The 19,773-nt window shown below is 33.2% G+C and overlaps 1 protein-coding gene and 1 pseudogene across 1 annotated transcript; one reads left to right on the top strand and one right to left on the bottom strand.

The window, feature by feature from the left end:
- Nucleotides 1–188: 188 nt before the first annotated feature.
- LOC105959878 (uncharacterized) lies at nt 189–7,553 on the bottom strand. Its single transcript, XM_012984045.2, has 4 exons — nt 7,310–7,553; nt 1,961–2,092; nt 1,029–1,327; nt 189–926 (listed from the first exon to the last, which is right to left on the bottom strand). The coding sequence occupies exons 3-4, from the start codon at nt 1,098–1,100 to the stop codon at nt 306–308; spliced, it is 693 nt and encodes a 230-aa protein (XP_012839499.2). The 5' UTR covers nt 1,101–1,327; nt 1,961–2,092; nt 7,310–7,553; the 3' UTR covers nt 189–305.
- An 11,008-nt stretch (nt 7,554–18,561) lies between these two features.
- On the top strand, nt 18,562–19,026 carry LOC148764971 (secreted RxLR effector protein 161 pseudogene; annotated as a pseudogene).
- The last annotated feature ends 747 nt before the right edge of the window (nt 19,027–19,773 follow it).

Here is a 19,773-nt window from a genome sequence, read left to right as displayed (position 1 = left end):
TCAAACAATTGTATAACCTCACCAAATTGAATTAAAATTTAAGATTTTACGAAATTTAATAAAATTCAGCAAAATTGAGAAATCCCAATGATTCAAAAAATGGTGGCTCTCATACCACTTGTTAGAAATTTATAGTACATACATACTACATGCTTGAATTAACGAGAAGCGTATCTTACATCATGGAATTGAATCTTCGAATCTCCACTGGATTTATACTTAAGAAAACATGAATTATTACGGTTCAACAACAACGACTCAAGGGATCGATGATCTCTTCGATTTGGATTATGAACACTCAAAACTTATAAATGTCGTCTTTTCGGCAGCCTCGCCCACTGATTTGCCTGAGCTTCTTCATCTTCATCATCAAAAACGCTACTCCAAAACGCATCATCATTTGCAAATTCCTTGGCTGAATCTTCTGACGGCAAATCAGCCGCCTCTCTTGCGGGTTCTTTTTCTTCTTTTCCTTCTTCAATCGGTAATCCCTCCAATATACTACTCCAATATAATGCAAAATCCGACGGCAACTCGCCCTCTGGTGCTGGTGCTGGTGCTGGTGCTGGAAGTAGATATTCTGGCACATTAATGTCGAAATCGGCAAGTAGATTTTCTGAATGCACACGAATGTTGAAATCGGGAAGTAGATTTGCTGGTGTTGGTGCTGGTGCTGGTGCAAGTAGATTTTCTGACTGCACACGAATGTCGAAATCGGAAAGTAGATTCTCTGGTGCTGGTGCTGGTGCTGGTACAAGTAGATTTTCTGACTGCACACGTATGTCGAAATTGGGAAGTAGATTTACTGGTGCTGGTGCAACTAATTGTTGAACTTCTTGATCAAATTGGCGGCCGTGTGCAGCGACTGCTTTTTTATCCAATTTCGTAGCTCTCTTATGAATGCGGCACAATGCCCAATCTTCAAACTGCAAATTTCAAATAAATAAAAAAGAAAGTTAATGATCAATTACACTCATTAACAATCAAATCATTACACACACAGTATATGTATATGTATAAGTACGTACCTTCGTGTCGTTTCTGTCCCTTTTGTTTCGAGAAGGTTGTTGATTATTAGTAGCAGCAATAAATTCGTGCATAATCCAATCAGTCTTAATTGACCTATTTGGATGTAATCCTTCCCAGAAATTCAAAGACCTCTTTGATCCAATAGTGACACCATCAATATTTTTAATAGGTGTATCTGCTGTGGTAGCCCTCCAGTATCCGTTGTTTGCCGTCCGATCGGGCCTCGATCCTTTCGGGTTCTTTTTATTCCTCAATGTGAAAAAGTACCATTCATTATCTCCAAGTGTTGGATATTTACCTGTATATATACACACATGGGTTAATTTTCACGTTCAATATATTTGCATGTATACACACATGGGTTAATTTTCACGTTCAATATATTTGCATGTAGAAATTTAACCAATCAAACCCTAGACCAGATCATGCACAACCCTAGACCAGCCGGTTCTAATATGCCTTGGGCCCCTGATTTTTAGAGAAAAAAAAATAGGGGACCCAAATAATGTCTTACACTCTTTATATATTATAATCAAAAAAATTTGTTCAGTCGTGTTCGTTAGAATGAATTAATGTATATATTATACAATACAAATTGATAGGGGTCTATTTTTAAGAATTATTAAAACTCGACTAGAATCCCAAATTTATCAAGAAAACTAAGTTCAGCGTACAAAGACTATATAGACTAAGATCATTAGTTAAACCCCAACGCAACTAGATCTGAAAATAAAAACAACGCAAAAAATTACTAATAAATAAATATAAAAGAAAAGAGATCATGCATGTGAAATATACGTACGTAACTAATAAAACCCTAGGCGAAGATCGTTGAGTAAACCCTAACTCATCAACATAATCATATAATGAACACAAGAACGAAAAATTAAAGAAAGATCGATCTAGCTAGTAATCAAATTAAAGAACAAACCTGAATAAGTATCAGGATTATATTTGTAAAAATCGACAACTCTGATATCATCGATGGGGATCGGCTGATTGTTGATCTTCTTGACCAAGTACTCAGTGATTAGCTCTTCATCCTTTGGTGCAAATCGATAACCTGGTGGATATTGGTACGCAGATTCATAATCTTGATGATTAATCTCCATACTCTTCTCTCTCTCTCTCTCTCTCTCTCTCTCTCTCTCTCTCTCTCTCTCTCTCTCTCTCTCTCTCTCTCTCTCTCTCTCGTGTTTATTAGTTGTGAATAAGCATTGTACGTTCATGGTGTTTATATATAAATATAGATAGATAGATGTAGTCATGTAGATTATGAGATGTTTTGTTTTTATTGGATTCTAATAGATAAAGTATAAAATACGCTATTAAATCGTTATATCTCATCTACAAAGGTCTGCTTACCGATCAAATTAAGGTATATTATATCCATCCAGCCGTTAAACTATGGGCATATTACAAATAAGCCCATCAGTGGGAACTTATTCATAAAGAGATCCAGACAATATTCTCCTTTACCAATAAGTCCACACATGGTCCAGATTTATGTAAAGGACTAAAATAACCCCTCTTACTTTAATATGCTCCAATTTCATCCTTAACTTACTTTAACTTCAATTTGACCCCAACTTTCACAAATTATTCAATTTTGACCCAAAACTTTTTTTTTTTCACAAATTTTTTTTTTTTCAAAAACTTTTTTTTCCCGCCGGATTCCGGCGTTGACTTTTTAATTTTTTTTTTTTTTTTTTTTTTCCTTCCGGATTTTTTTTCCGGATTCCGGCATGGCCGGCGGTCAACGCCGGTCTCCGGCATTGACTTTTTATTTATTTATTTATTTATTTTTTTTTTTTCTTCCGGATTTTTTTTCCGGATTCCGGCGGTCAACGCCGGTCTCCGGCGTTGACTTTTTAATTTTTTTTTTTTTTTTTTTTTTTTTTCTTTTCCTTCCGGATTTTTTTTCCGGATTCCGGCGTTGACCGGCGGTCAACGCCGGTCTCCGGCGTTGACTTTTTAATTTTTTTTTTTTTTTTTTTTTTTTTTTTTTTTTTTTTTTTTTTTTTCTGTAACTTTTTTTTCCGTTTAAACAGCAATATTGCTGTGAATGACAGTAATATTAACTATATTAATGTTAAACACAGTAAAATTAACTAAACTATAGTTTAACACATTGATATTGCTATATTAATCTCTAGCACATTAATATTAACACAACAAAATTCATTATTATTGTATAATAAAGTAATATTACTATGTTGTCCGTTCAACAAATGTAAACAAAATAAAAAAAACCAAAAGAATTAATATTACTGTGAGTGACAGTAATATTACTATAGCAACAGTAATATTACAATAGTAGACAGTAATATTATTACGTTACTTCGTGAATAACTCGAACAAAACAAACACCCCAAAAAAATAATAATATTGATGTTGTTGACAGTAATATTATTGTGTTTACAGTTATTTTACTGTCAACGACAGTAATATAATTACGTTGACTTGTCAACAAATCAAAAAAAATAAAAAAAAATAATAATAAACAAAAAAATATAATATTGCATTAATTTACTGTCAACGGCAGCACAATTACATAAATGTAATGTCAACGGCAGTACAATTACGTTAATTAACTATCATTGACAGTATAATTACGCTAAATTACTGTCAGTGACAGCACAATTACGGTCAACGTGTAGCGGCGGGCGTGGAAAAACAAAACAAACCAAACAAAAAAAAAAAAAACTTAAAAAAACACTAAAGAAAGAGACCGCCGGAAACCGGCGAAAAAATCCGGAAGAAAAGAAAAGAAAAAAAAAAAGAAAAAAGAAAAAAAAAAAAAAAAAAAAAGTCAACGCCGGAATCCGGAAAAAAAATCCGGAAGAAAAAAAAAAAAAAAAAAAAAAAAGTTTAAAAAGTCAACGCCGGAGACCGGCGTTGACCGCCGGTCAACGCCGGAATCCGGCGGCAAAAAAAAGTTTTTGAAAAAAAAAATTTTTTTGAAAAAAAAAAAAATTTTGGGTCAAAATTTAATAATTTGTGAAATTTGGGGTCAAATTGAGATTAAATTAAGTTAAGGATGAAATTGGAGCATATTAAATTATACTCCAAAAAAAAGTCAAAATTGAATTTTTGTGGTCAAAATTGAACTTTTATGGACAAAATTGATTAATTTGGATTACAATTAAGAATTGGGTATAAATGATTGAGGGTAATATTGGGATATACATGAATGTTTCGTTTAGTTATAATAAATATTAAAGGGATGGGCTTATTGGTGAAAGAGATATGTCCCCTATACCTAGAATAATAAACATGCTTGGTTGGGGACTTTTGCATAAAAATCCCTTAAACTATTATCAAATTACAAATATCCCCTTCTTGTTTGACGAGTTATGTACAATCACCCCTCAAACCAATAAAATAATGGGGTTATTTTACATACCCCTAGCCACCAAATAAACTAGGGATAAATCCAAGCCCAAATTATCCTTTGACATACCCCTGAGGAAGCGAAAGTACTATACTACCCTTATGTGCAATTTTCGGCCAAATTGCATTCAACATTTATGGTCCTGCATTTATCATTTTCGCTGATTTATTTATTATTATTTTTTTTTTATTATTTTTTTTAAATCTGTTTGTTATATATATATATATATATATATATATATATATATATATATATATATATATATATATATATATATATATATATATATAACAAACAGATTTAAAAAAAATAATAAAATATATATATATATATATATATATATATATATATATATATATATATTTTTTTTTATTTTTTTTTAAAATACAAAAAATTATTTTTTTTTTTATTTTTTTTTTAATTTTTTTTTTTAATTTTCAAAACAATATGTTTACAGTACTGAAAATAACTAGATTGAAAATAACTACATGTAACTATAGTACCTATAGTAATTCATAGTTATGTTCGTTTTTTCCCCATATTTTTAGTCGATCAATTGTATACACACACGAATACTGACTTATACAAAATAAATTCATAAAACCCCAACAAAAATTTACAAATTTAAATATTTTTATTATAAATCACATCAGAACCAATAAAATACAAATCGAAAATACATAAAATATACGCATATGTAACTACATGTTACTATAGTAATGCATAGTAATGTATACAGTCTGTTGAACAGATCTGATGTAACTTAAAAAAACAAAAAATTGACACCTTCAAGGAAAGAATCAATGGCCTTCATTACGCTGCAATTGCAAAATCAAAACAAAAAGAAATTACTTTAGTGCAAATCAACAAATTTGAATAAAAACATCAAAACACTCAAAAATCACCAAACATTAAGAGATCGAGAGATAGAGAGAGAGGTTATTGCTGGGAAATGCAAAAAAAATATAGAAATAAATCTGAAAAGATAAAAATAAACGAAATTACCATCAAAATATAGATCCCGACGAGAGGAATCCAACGGTGGATGACCCGTCAAATTTCGACGGGTGGAACACAAAATAAAGCTCCGGCAAGACCACCGTCCTCGAATGAAAAAAAATTGCAGAAACAGATCCGCGCTCGAAACTGAATGAAATCACCACCAAAGAAAGAGCTCGACGAGAGGAATCCAACGGTAGTTAAACCATCGAATTCCGACCACCGGAGAGAGAGTTATGGCTCCGGGAAGCAATTTCGCCGGTGAGAGGTTTGTAGAGGCGGGATTTTGTATTTGGGAGAAGAAGAGAGAGACCGTGAGTGGCTAGGGTTAAAACTGATTTTAGAAGGGTATTATAGGAACTTCAGGGTAGCCCAGGGGGTTATGTCAAAATATTTTCGAAATGAGGGGGGTTTCACCTAGAGTGTAATCCACTTGATAGTTAGTTCTATATAATTTGGAAATGAGGGGGGTCTACAAAATAATCCCTAAAATAAAATTAGAAAAATTGAGAAGGAAAAAAAAACATACGCAAATTGGAAATTATATGTCGAATTTATTTGCTCACTTTATCTAAGAAGGGATATATTTTCGATGGGATTGTGAATGTAATAAATTAAAGGGTAAATTACAAATACCCCCTGAGGTATGATCAAATTACAAATACACCCCTCTTGTTTGGATAATTACAACCACCCCCTCATCTCTTCAAATTTAGTGGAATCTTCGAGATTATATGAAATATTATCACTTTTGTACCCGTTTTATACCATTCAAACTCTACATTATGAAGTAAGATGATCATAATATGTGATTTTTAGCTTGTGTATATCAGTTTGTAGTGCATCGAAAACTGTATTTTTACACATAAAGAATACAAACTAGAGCACATTCCACGGAATCTAGATGATTATATTGAATTTGGCACAATAAGGGTGGAGGTGTACGAAAAAAATCATAGTTGAGGGGTAGATGTAATTATCCAAACAAGAGGGGGGTTTTTGTAATTTGACCATACCTCAGGGGGGTGTTTGTAATTTACCCTAAATTAAATGGGTTCAGCTCCTTTTCTTTGATTAGTGAATGTAATATATTAGTGAGATTCAAACAAAAAATGAGAACTTATTCATAAAGAGATTCAAACAAAAAACTCTTTTACAAATAAGTCCACACATGGTCCAGATTTTTATAAAAGACTAAAATAGCCCCTCATACGTTAATATGCTCCAATTTCATCCTTAATTTAACCTCAATTTGACCCCAAATTTCACAAATTAATCAATTTTGAGCCAAAACTTTTTTGTCACGAGGCAGTAATCAATTAAACTGTTTTGTATACAAAGTAATAAAAGAATAATGTAGATTCAGGCCGTTTCTCAATGCTGAGACAATATCTTGGCTAAAAATCTGTGACACACAATATTTCAACTAAACGAGGACATGGTAAACCCGAGAGAAATTATATAAACTGTATATATCACATGAAGCTTGAATCGATTAATAAACGAGCATAATTAGAAGCCACTTCACTGATCAACCTCGAAAGGAATCATCAAACAAAGATGGAAATTAACACATCCTAATTAAGTTGCTTTATACATGCTTTAGAACAAGGAGGAAAAAAGTATTTGCACGAAGGCGGTAATTTTTCGGGTAGAAAATTAGATAAAAGTAATCGCGGAATCATCATTGTAAAGCTTATATCCAACATTCACGAATATAATGTAGCCCTTCCTTCATCCATATTCACAAATAATTTAACATATATAATTAAATGCTGAAAATAGAGATTAATCAATCTCCAGAACAACAGTATTGAATAAAAAAAACGGAAAAACTAGAGAGAGAAACATCTAACGGAAAAATGGAGAATGAGTTGAACAAATTACCTTGGAAGGGGGGAAATGCGATCTCGTGCGAAGGGGGTTGAATTTGTACGAACTCAGAGCTGCGGAAACCCTAAGATCTCCTGAAATCGCCATTGTCGAATCAATTTGTAGCTGAATTCGCTCTGTAATTCACTCTGTAATTCACTAGGGTTTCTCTTAACTCAATTTCGTCATTCAATAGTGGGACTCTGGACACTGTGTTGTGTGTATTACATATACGACGTCGTTTTTGAATTACTCAAGGAATAAAGAGTAATTGTATATTTTTTTTTCCTCTTTATCTATAATTTAATTCAGTCGTGACAAAATTCTATTAATTTAGCGAAATTTAAATTATCGAGCTAATAATTTAATATGTTTTTACTGAGTCGAGACCGTAAGAAATTATTATTTAAGCGATGTTATTAATTTATCGAGTATTAATTTATTGAAGTTTTACCGTATATTTTTTTGTTATGTATTTTTTTCCTATATCATAAGCTCATTAATAAGTGGTTTATTTACCTATAATGAATTGTTAATCAAGGCAAGTAATTTAGGAATTATTTGTGTAGATATAAATTATCAAGAAATCGGCGAAAAAATCTGGAAGAAAAAAAAATCGACAAGTCAACGCCGGAATCTGACGGCAAAAACTTTTTTGAAAAAAAAAGTCAAAATTGATTTTTGTGGTCAAAATTGGATTTTTGTGTACAAAATTTATTAAATTGGGGTTACAATTAAGAATTGGGTATAAAGTGTTGGGGGTAATATTGGCATATACATGATATTAAATGAATGAACTTATTGGTGAAAGAGATATAACCCTAAACCTATAATAATAAAGATGCTTGGTTGGGGACTTATGCACAGAAACCCCATCTTTTATTAGTGAGAGACCCATTATTTTTTTTTATTTTCAAATTTACCCTCCAACTATTATCTACCCATTATCCACTAGTTTGATGTATTGTTTTAATTTTTTATTTTAATATTAATTTTCGGTTTTTTTATTTGTTTCTTGTTTAAAAAATAATAAAAAAATTAAATTTTTTTTTAATTTGTTTAATATTTTTCTTTAAATATTCTTTTACTATATTTTTTTTTTATTTTTCGGTTAAACAACTATATTTCAATAAAACAACTGTTATTAAAACAATTGGTATTAAAACAACTATACGTCAGTTTTACTATTTATAAATTAATTATATATTACATTATTTTCATTGTAAGATTACTTAATTGTTTAATCAAAGCATCTCCAACAACTATTTGTTAAATTAACTATTTATTCAAACCAACTAAAAAGTAATGAATACAACAATATTATTATGCGAAAATATATTGCTATACGAAAACAACTATATTAAATCAATTACACATTATTAAAATCAACTAAAACAAAAGCAAAAAAATCACACCAGAACTACAACAACAACGACCATTATCGAAACCAACTACAACCGTAACGAAAACAACTATATATTTTTGAGTAACATGAACACAATTTCAACAAACGAACATACATTCTACAATTAATTGAACGAATAGTCAGCCTCCCAAACAATACCGAACATAACGGACGAAGCTCTGCCTATGTTAACGGCATCCGAGGTTACGGTTGGGCGTCGGCGGACGCGATTCTCACATGAAAATGCAGCCCGAGGTTTCGACATCCTCCTCGAGGTCATCGATTCCATTACAACAGTGGTGGAGTGGTCTTCCGACGAGTATTGCAGGAATACTTCCAAAAATTGAAGAACAAAAAAAAAAAAAAGTACCAGCAGATCTGTTCATCCCTCGAAAAGGAAATGGGAAGGACCGGGAAAGGCAACTGTCCGTCCTCGTTTTGCCGCATTCGTCCTCGCCTTCGCCCTCGCCTCCGCCGCCATCGGATTCCCAATTCGAGAAAGAAGAGAAGGGGTCGGGATCTTCCTCCTCGTTGTTGAGATGTGACGCCGCTTTCGCCACCTTCACCACTGCTGCCGATACTACTGGTCGATTCCAGAAAAGAAGAGTAAAGGTGATGGGGATTAGAGAACGGCTGTTTGTGACAGATGATGGGGCTAGGGTTTGTAAATATAAGATTTGGTGATTAGGGATAATATAAGTATAATATTTAATAATTGTAATAATATTAATTTAATTAAATAATTAAGGGGATTCTCACTAATATTGTAAAAGGGTGTGGATCCACCTTAATATATCTTAATGTGTTGGGGGTTCTCACTAATAATCCCAATTATATAAATATATAACAAAAAAAAAAGGGTTAATCTCAAAAAGGCGCCTGACAAGGGTACTTAATTAAAAAAAAAGGACATCCAACTTTTTTGTCTTTCAAATATTTCCAGCTCATTCAAACTTATTTACAAATAATGAAACCCTTTTATATATACCAAAATTACCCCCAATTCCTTGAAACCCAATTCAACTCTAATTTCATGATTTATACCAACTAATCAATTTTGACCCTAATTTCAATTTTGACCCGCCACCACCAGAGACCGCCGATGATCGCCGGTTTCCGACGTTGACCTTTTTTTTTTCTGAAATTTTTTTCCGGTAGGTCAACCGTCGTTGACCGTTGGGTCTCCAACGTTGATTTTTTTTTTTAATTTTTTTTAATTTTGTTATTTTCTTAAAGAAAATATTTAACTTGTTATTAATATCTTGGCTGCTAAATTACTATCTGCAAAAGTTACTTAATTGTCGGAGACAGTAATTTAAATGTTAATTGACCTTTTTTTTCTTAAAAAAATATTTTAATTAATATTCATGTCTTGGCTGCTAAATTACTGTCTCCAACAGTTATTTAACTGTCGGAGACAATAATTTAACTATTAATTGAGTTTTTTTTTTCCTTAAAATAATTATTTTAATTAATATTAATGTCTTGGCTGCTAAATTACCGTCTCCAGCAGTTATTTAACTGTCGGATACAGTAGTTTAACTGTTAATTGACTTTTTGTTTTTTTTTGAAATTTTGTTTTTTCTTAAAAAAAATTATTTTAATTAATATTGTTGTCCTAAATTACTGTCTCCAACAGTAATTTAACTGTCTGAGACAGTAATATTACTGTATTAATTAAATTTATCGTCTTGGCCTGCATTTTTGCTGTCTTCAACTGTAATATTATTGTCTACGACCGTAATATTACTGTCTACTGCAATAATATTACTGTTTGGGACAGTAATATTAGTAATATTACTGTTTTGGATAGTAATATTAGAAATATTACTGTTTGGGACAGTAATATGACTGTTCGGGAAAATAATATTCATAATATTACTGTCCCAAACAGTAATATTACTGTATGAGACAGTAATTTAGCAGTCAAGACAGTAATATTAATTAAAAAAAATAATTCTAAGAATAAACAAAATTTCAAAAAAAAATCAAAAACAAAAAAGTCAACGTCGGAGACCGGCAGTCAATGGCGGTTGACCTGCCGGAAAAAAATTCAGAAAAAAAAAAGTGTTAAAAAAAAAATAAAGTCAATGCCGGAATTTGGCCGGAAAAAAAAATTCAGAAAAAAAATTATGTTTAGAAAAAAAAATATTTTTTCAAAAAATTATTAAAATGGGGGTTAATGTGATATATTTGTTTAAATATGGGGTCAATGTGTAATGTTAAGGAATTTAGAGTACAATGGATGGGAATGATAGAAATTATATTATGGAGGGTATTTTAGACTAAAGACATGGGGATGAGTTTATTTGAAAGACTGTTTATTTATTAAACCAATATGTATTTAAATCCCTTGTCATGTCCCTTTTTGTCATTTGCCCCAAAAAAAAGTCGAGGCCTTAGTCCTTAGCTTTTAACTTTTAATGTCTTGGGGGTCGAGAATTGTGCCCACAAATGAACTTTGGATGTGGCCGGTCTTATATAATTGTGGCAGCCCAACTGAGAGAATTGAGCTTAAACAACTTAAGCCCACTGCTTAAGTCTGACCTGATTATGTCCATCTTGGGTGATTGATGTTGGTCCTTCACATTGTTCTTTCTCACTCTTCCTCTCAACTCTAGCAATTCATTCTCAACTGTGTCGTTTGTCTCTCTTCTTACCCCCTCTCTCTACAGTACTTTGTCACAATTGTCGTTTTTCGTCGACACCATCGCAGGCCTTTCCGAACAATGGATGTCCTTGCCTCCGAGTAGCAGATTTAATAATGCGGACCGTTGAATCTGAATATATATATATATATATTATGGGGAGAGAGAGAGAGAGAGAGAGAGAGAGAGAGAGAGAGAGAGAGAGAGAGAGAGAGAGAGAGAGAGAGAGAGAGAGAGAGAGAGAGAGAGAGAGAGAGAGAGAGAGAGAGAGAGAGATGAGATAGACTTTACGTTTAATTCAAACCAAGTGTTTTCACAGTTAATCCTCTTCTGTGAGTGATTGAGATCTTTGAGTGAGGAAAACTAGGGTTTGTGCTAGAGAGGGTGACTTGTGTCTGATTTGACTGTGCATGTGTTGATGAGTCTACTCAGTGTGAGTTCTAGGTGAATCTAGCGTTTCAGGTGTGTGGCAGTTGCTTGGTGCTTGTTTCCGTTTTGGAATTACCACCAAACGTTGAATCTTCTGAACTGAACACTGGAAAAGGGAATTGAACCGATGTTTATACATGCAGCTTTAAGTTGAGCTATCCTTGCTTTCTATCTCTTTCCATCTTTCTGTTATAACGAATTTATTGCTAGAACTATTGGAACTTGTACCTAACAGTGTTATCAGAGCATCAATTCGGCACTTGTTCTTAACATACTCGTGCTGTGAAAATCGGTTACGTTCTCACTCGCTCTTGTTCCTGCGTAAAATCCTGGAAAACCTGTGGTAGATCTTCAGTGGTTTGAGAAAACTTTCGCTCATATATATATATATATATATATATATATATATATATATATATATATATATATATATATATATATATTGGAGCTTGATTTAACTCAGGCTACTTACTACACCAAACCCCCATTACCCGAACCGCTTAGTGTCGCAAGAATCTGGGGGATGGAGGTAGCCTAAGATAGCCTTGTTGTCCGAAACCGTTAACTTTACTTTATGCACCCTATTTGACTTGTGTGAGCTTCTGTGACCATCTTTTGTGATTGCCATAGTCATGTGGGTGTTATTTCTCTTTGTGTTGATGTCTGTGTGCAACTTGTGTGCTTTATTTCTGTTGTTGTCGGCGTGCAACTTGTTTTTCTTATTTTCAGTGGCATCATTTGATGGCAATGGTGATTTTGCTATTTGGAAACAAAAAATGAAAGGTGTCTTAGTTCAATATATTTGTTTTAAATCTAGAACTCAATCTTATGATGATAAAACTACAAAGGATGCGAAAGATGATCTTGATGAACTTGCTTATTCGCTAATTATTTTAAACTTATCTGATTCTATGATTACGAAGATGTTAAGCTTGATACTGCTAAGGAATTATGGGATAAGTTAGAAGATCTTTATATTGAAACCTCCTTACCCACCAAAATATTTTTGCTGGAATTTTTTTTAGATTTAAACTTGATTTTCACAAAGATCATGATGAAAATCTTGATGTTCTTACAAAACTGGTGCAAAATATTAAGTTGACTGGGGATAAAATAATTAATGAGTACACCCCCATTGTTCTTTTAAATGTTATTCCAGACTCTTACAATGATGTAAAATCACCCATTAAGTATGACACAGATAAAATGACTTTGGATACTATTATAAATGGTTTGAAAAGTAAAGAACTTGATTTGAAAACCAGTAACAATCACAAGTCTTTGGGTAAAGTGAATTTTGTAAAAAATAAGCCTAAAAAAAATTTTCAAACAAGGCTTCTTCTTCTGATAATAATCAAAATTCTCAAAAACTTGGAAAGTGTACTACATTCTCTATCCTACTTTAATTATTCTGCTATTTCACAAAACTACACCTATCATGGGCCAAGAGGAGTGCATGGGAGCTTTATTTTGTCCGTTTACATCTCATAAAAATTGAACAAAACACATTTTCTGTGAATGTAACGGTCAAACACAGAGTAGAAAGAGATTTTTGTAATCTCACAAACATGAGGGTATTTTCGTAACTAGGCATTACCTCAATGGATTTCTCGTAATTCACCCCTTAAGGTAACAATAGACAAATTCAAATCACAACAGATAGCTCACTCTATTAAGAGCTAAATAAGTAGCAACATTTAGTTACAGATACGCTTATTTTAAGCAAGGGAGTGACGTCTCTGTTACGACAAAATGCTCTCGCCATCTCTTTCTCTCTTCAAGCTAAACAAAAACCTACATTCTCCATCCGCTAACACTAAATGCTAGCTTAGTCTCAAATGGAAAAAGACATGTATGCTCGTTAATGGCGTAACCCGTTGACTAGGAATTGGTTTTAACAGTTATATTATTGTATTGTCATTAAGTTATCTCGTGATTTAATAGTCCCCCAAGGGATGACTTAACGTTTTTCTATCGTCTTTTATGCTATCGCCTCATCTATGTGCTTATGCAACCAACATTATATTCATAAATGACAGCGGATATGAATGTTTGATAGATCGCTAAGATATAACTGCACCGTTATAGAACATTGTTCAAAATGTTATAATGATCGTAAAAGATTTATAGAGAAACTGATAATGAAAAAATATTTTTGATGATTATCTCATTTATATATCATAACTCATTCAAATAACTTATGGAATTCTCAGTATTCTCTTAATTTGATATAGCTTTTCCGATATCAGGCTCAACATATTGTTCTGGAGCACAATCACTAGGAACCACTTGGTTCAAGGGTTCATCGATTTTACCCTTTCTTTTTTTAAGAGCAATGACCTTTGATCCAATAGGTCTACCTTGTTTTTGCCGCGGGGATCATTATTCATTTTCGCATGTTTTTCAGGAACAACGATCATATCTAGAGCATTCACAACCTAATTATAAGACTTCGTGACTTTACTGGCATTAAATGCAACGGAACGTCTATTGACAATATTTTGTAAATGAATAGTTCTATGAATCTCATTTCGCATTCAGAGGTACATGGTTCTAGATGAGATAAATGTTTCTCACACCATGTGAGATTCTTGATTGGTTTTCTTTATCATTATCATGGATCTATTGAATATCCTTACCAATCGGTATAAATAATGTCTCATCAAAGTGACAGTCTGCAAATCTAGTGATAAATAAATCACCCGTCATTGGTTTCAAGAACCTAATAATCGACGGTGAATTAAACCCAATATAAATGCCAAGTCGGCATTGGAGATCCATTTTATTCTCCCGATGAGGAGGAATTGTCACTTGCACGGCGCAAACAAATGTGCGTAAGTGCGAAATATCGGGCTTGAAGCCCAAGGCCAATTGCATTGGGGAATGTATATGATAAACGGTGGGGCGTGTAATTTAATTAGTGTTGATGCAGGCAATAGTGCATGGCCCCATGCTGCAATAGTGGTTTTAGATATCATCAACAACATACAAACAATTATTTGGACGTGTTTAATCAAAGATTCCGCCAGTCCGTTTGAGTGTGAACATATGCTACTAAGTGCTTGACATTTATTCCCAGTATTGCACAATAATTTGTGTCAGCAAATGCGCAAATGCACATTTTACGTAGATAATAAGTGTTTGTGGCACTGTTGGGCAACATAATTACTGCACTCCCAGAGCCATATATTATCTACACGGGGTCTGACATGGTTTTAACTTGTGTCTTGCACATATCCCACTCAAATATATTTTATCGGTGAATACTGAGTGTATAGTTGCTCTATCGAGTAGACAATAGTCATATTTGTCCATGGTCATTATGTACGCTTGATAAAAATTCAACTCGACCTCTGAAATCTATCCTCTAAAGGAGATATATACATATGGATACACTCAAAATAGCTCAATCTCGGGAATCACACCTTGCGAGAGATATATGTACAGTGGGAACAAAATAACCCCAAATCCCCTTGAGTTTGGGTTTGCTGTTAATAGCTTCTAAATTTGCTCTTGACCCTGTCTTACCACGTCTAATAGCGACTCTACGAGCTTCAGGCTCAAAGTTATATTCACATATTTGGTATTTAAATCGGCCTTTGACGAATATTACCACATCTTGACTCAACGAACTTTGGGCTCAAAGTTATTTTTTACGACCTTAGCTTTCAAATCAGATATCGATGGATATTACCACGTCTTGACTCTACGAACTTGAAGATCGGAGTTATATTCTCGACTTTAGCCTCTAACTTGGCTCTTGACGGATGTTACCACATCTTGACTCAACTAGCTTCGGGCTCAGAGTTATTTTTTGCAGCCTGAACCTTTAAATCAGATTTTGACGGATATTACCACGTCTTGATTCTACGAACTTCAAGATCGAAGTTATATTCACGACTTTAGCCTCTAACTTGGTTCTTGACGGGTATTACCACGTCTTATTTCAACGAGCTTCAAGCTCAGAGTTATATTAATGATTTAGCCTCTAAATCGGCTTTCTTGATTCAACGAGCTTAGGCCCGCTATATTTCATTTACTTGACAGGAATTCCAACGTCGTGACTAGGGGTGAAAGTCGGATGGATCGGATCGGAATTAGCATTTTCGGAAAATTTCCAAAAATCTACAAAAGTACAAAATCAATTCCAATTCAAAAATTTTCGGAATCTAAAAATTCATTCCGATTCCAGAAGGCCCGGAAATTTCGGAATTTCCAAAAAAAATCGGAAACCACATAAGCTTTGAAATTTCAAAACTTAGCCGAAATTTTCTAAAGTGTTCACAATTTTTCAAAAATAAGAACATCCACGTCGATAAAAGTAAAACTAATAACTACTAAATTTCAGTTAAAAAAATAAATAAAAATAAACACAACATAATATCCAATAAAACTTCTAACAACAATTCATTATGTCAAAATCCTAAAACAAAAATTATAGGTGTATTTTTCGGAAAATAAGTATTATCTAATATATCTTATTTATAGGTGTATTTTTCGGGAAAAAAATTGGAATTTTTTGGAATTAAATCGGATCGGATATCGGAAATTCCATATTCATTTTATATAATTCCAATTCCAATCCAAAAAAACGGGAAAAATTCGAAAATCAGAATTTTGGAAGTCGGAACGAAAAAAGTTGTTCCAAAATCGGAACTTTTCGGATCGGAACTGGCAGAAATTGGAAATTCCATTCCAAGTTGTGTCTATCAGAATGGATCAAAAGGTGAGGATCAAATTCTTCTTCTCTTATATGTTGATGATATGTTGATCATTGGAAAACATGTTCAAGAGATCAGCAACCTTAAGCTCAAACTGGAGGGGGAATTTGAAATGAAGGACATGGAAAATGCAAGTAGAATTCTTGACATTGATATTATTAGGGATAGAAAGAAGGTTCAGTTAGTTCTATCTCAGAAAGAATATTTGGAAATGTTATTTCTAAGTATGGCATGCTTGACTCGAAACTAGTTGGAACTCCTTTAGCTGCTCACTTCAAGTTAAGCCAAAATCTTCTAAAGAAGATTTATATATGCAGAATATGTTAGGATAGTTGACTAAAAGTCTCGCTTTTAGCTACATAATTTTATTATTGAATTAATAAAATAGTATATTATCATTTTATGAGAATCTGCACTAGGGTATTCAATGAATTTAATTGATTGTTTATCAATTAATTAAAAGCATAAGTCTAAAAGTATTCGAAATGGTGTGCTACGGCGCACATAAAGATCATTTCGAAAGTTCGTTTAGAATTTAACGATAAACGTTCACAATCTAGATGGAAATAGACTAACCATTGGTAAAAAATTGTAGCACAATATTTAAGTGATTGGTCTTGATCATAGTAAAAAGAGAATAACTTTTGTAGTTATTGTTTTGACTTATTGTACTAGCACACCTGTCATGTGTTGAATGGGACAAAGTGAAATAATTGTTTCATCACTGTTCATAAATGAAACTGTGTTATTTCTAGTTGACAGTAAATTACTTACTCTCTTAATCCCTAGATAATTAACGTACACATTTAATTGAAGATCTCTACTTTGATGTCACAATGGAAGATATTCTTATATTGAGTCAAATGGCCCCGGATGCGTTGGGTAGAGACATTAAGAATTAATAGGTGGAAATTAATTATCGAAATGAATCCACATCTCTGAAATATGGGATTGATAATAACCCTTGAGTAGCTTATAAGATTTGTTTATGCCAAGTCCTGGCCAAGTGGGTCTCGTATCCGTTGTACTCAAATAAGTTAAGCGGGTAAGACTCATGAAAAAAACCATTTAATTTATTTAGCAGTGAGTAAATTATATGGTGGTTATAACATACATATCTTAATGTGGGGAGAATCTAATGATCGACCGGAGCTTGAATGTAACATTCGAGAATATAAACGGGAGTTCAATAATTATTTGGTAGTCGAAAATAAATAATTATTTAATGATTAATTAATGAATTCTTTTAAGAGTTTGAATTTAATAAATTATTAGTTGCCTGATTTATATTTTCTCCTTTAGTCCCTATTGTAGCCCATTTTATTTTCTAATTAATCGAGAAAATAATGTTCAACCAATATTATATATTGAAATTAATATAGCCAAAAATTAAGTCTCCGTTGGACTGCAATTTTCGACTATATAGAGTTATAGAAGGAGTGAGATTTGTTTTCATGTAATCCTCTTTATGTGTGACTCCTTGTGTTATATATAATAGAGATTAGGTTGATGAGAAAGAAGAATAATGCAACACACGTTTCACGTTGGAGATAAATATTTTTCCCTTCTTCTTTTCTCTCTTAGTTTCTCGATTATAGGTTTAGATTTCTTCAAGTACAAGTCCACCCTTATAGAAGTATTATTAATCCGGGATATATAATAAAGATTATAGGTTTTTAGAGCAAACTATTATTCTCGAAATTTCTGAGCAATCATGTGAAGAAATTCACCATAAATCAACCGTTTGTTAGATAGGCTTGAAATTTATACAGTAGCTTTCTAACCCATAGTACTATATTATGTCCAAAGGGTTTCTCCATCAGATCAACCATATCGGATATATTGGTGAAGGAAGAAGGCTGTAAATTTTTGGACAATAGTTTTTTCGAGGATTGAAGGCTTGGTGTGGATCCTCGTTCGTGCGCCGAAGATACAAACGAATATGCTCGCGAAAACTGTAAGTTGCTAGATTAGATTTATTCCTCTTTAAATGAATCTAATCAAAGCATGTTAATAAAATTAAAACTGACTAATCTAGAACCTCTTGCGAATTTTCGTTGACTCATGAGCTTCACATCCCAACAGAATATTCCTTATGCCAATGTAGTTGGAAGTATTATGTACTGTATGGTGTCAACAAGACCAGATATTGCTTATGATTTGAGCATATTAAGCAGGTTTATGGCAGAGCCTGGAAAGGCACATTGGAATGCATTGAAGAGCTTATTGAAGTATCTAGAAGGCACATGTGGTTTGAGAATCTTGTATAAGAGAAATAAGAGGGATGGGATTGCAGTTCAAGGTTTTGTAGATTCAGACTATGCTGGTTGTTTGGATACTAGGGAGTCTTTGTCTGGTTATATTTACACAGTTCATGGAGGAGCTGTTAGTTGGAAATCTTGTCTGCAAAATGTGGTTGCTCTTTCCATTACAGAAGAAGAATATATGGCTGCTACTGAGGCAGTGAAAGAGGGGCTATGGTTAAAAGGATTCAAGGAGGAGCTGTTTGGTAAAGATGAGAAGTGTTAGAGTAGGTGACCGAAGAGTCAACTAATTGTTGTGTTTTCTCACGCTACTCGTAAATAATCTATTTCGTATTAATGATAAAAACCCCCTTTGGCATTCTATATTTTTGTCCCTTGCATAAGCATAGATGTAGTCCTTGCAGTTACTTAATTACTGTAAATAGATCTAGTAGAATCGTGAGATTATTTATTGAAGTATAGTAACTGTTAAACATCGTTCCTAGTCAACGGGTTAAGCCACTAATGAGGATATCGGCCTTTCCCATTCGAGACTAGCACTTAGTGTATGTGTATTGCGTCTCATCAGTCAACGGTGTTGTGACATCGGTATACATAAGTGGGTGCTCATAAGTTGATGAGTTCACTGAACTCCCTCAATCTAGAGATCTCTAAGTGGTTACCAATAATCGAGAAGAGGTTTCTATGATATAGTTGTACACCATTAATCCTTAAGACCCAAACATCACCGTGACTTCACTAGAGGACCAGCTGTATCGTGACCTGTCCCTGAGTTCCACCGAGGACCGCCCCAAGGGCCAGTGTTCGTGCAGTCCGAAATCTAGTGGGAGGTCTGCGCATTGTATTAGGGGATTCGATCGCTTGAGTAGTCATGGATATCCTGTGTGTTCTTGCGATTTATAATCCATGAAGTCTGTGGCCACAGCTGAAAGTGTCGTGATTAGAGAAATATGTTTCTCTTAGTTAAACACGAACGGATTATATAATCAAGAACATCCACACACTTATTGAA

Source organism: Erythranthe guttata, chromosome 14 (genome assembly GCF_056151865.1).
Source record: "Erythranthe guttata isolate IM_541 chromosome 14, IM_541, whole genome shotgun sequence".
NCBI classification, from domain to species: Eukaryota; Viridiplantae; Streptophyta; class Magnoliopsida; order Lamiales; family Phrymaceae; genus Erythranthe; species Erythranthe guttata.
This window is presented reverse-complemented; position numbering and strand designations above follow the sequence as displayed.

Coding starts and splice junctions, on each gene's coding strand:
- LOC105959878 (XM_012984045.2), bottom strand. CDS start 1,100: ATGCACGAATTTATTGCTGCTACTAATAATCAACAACCTTCTCGAAAC. Junction 927..1,028: donor GGGACAGAAACGACACGAAG/GTACGTACTTAT, acceptor TGAAATTTGCAG/TTTGAAGATTGGGCATTGTG.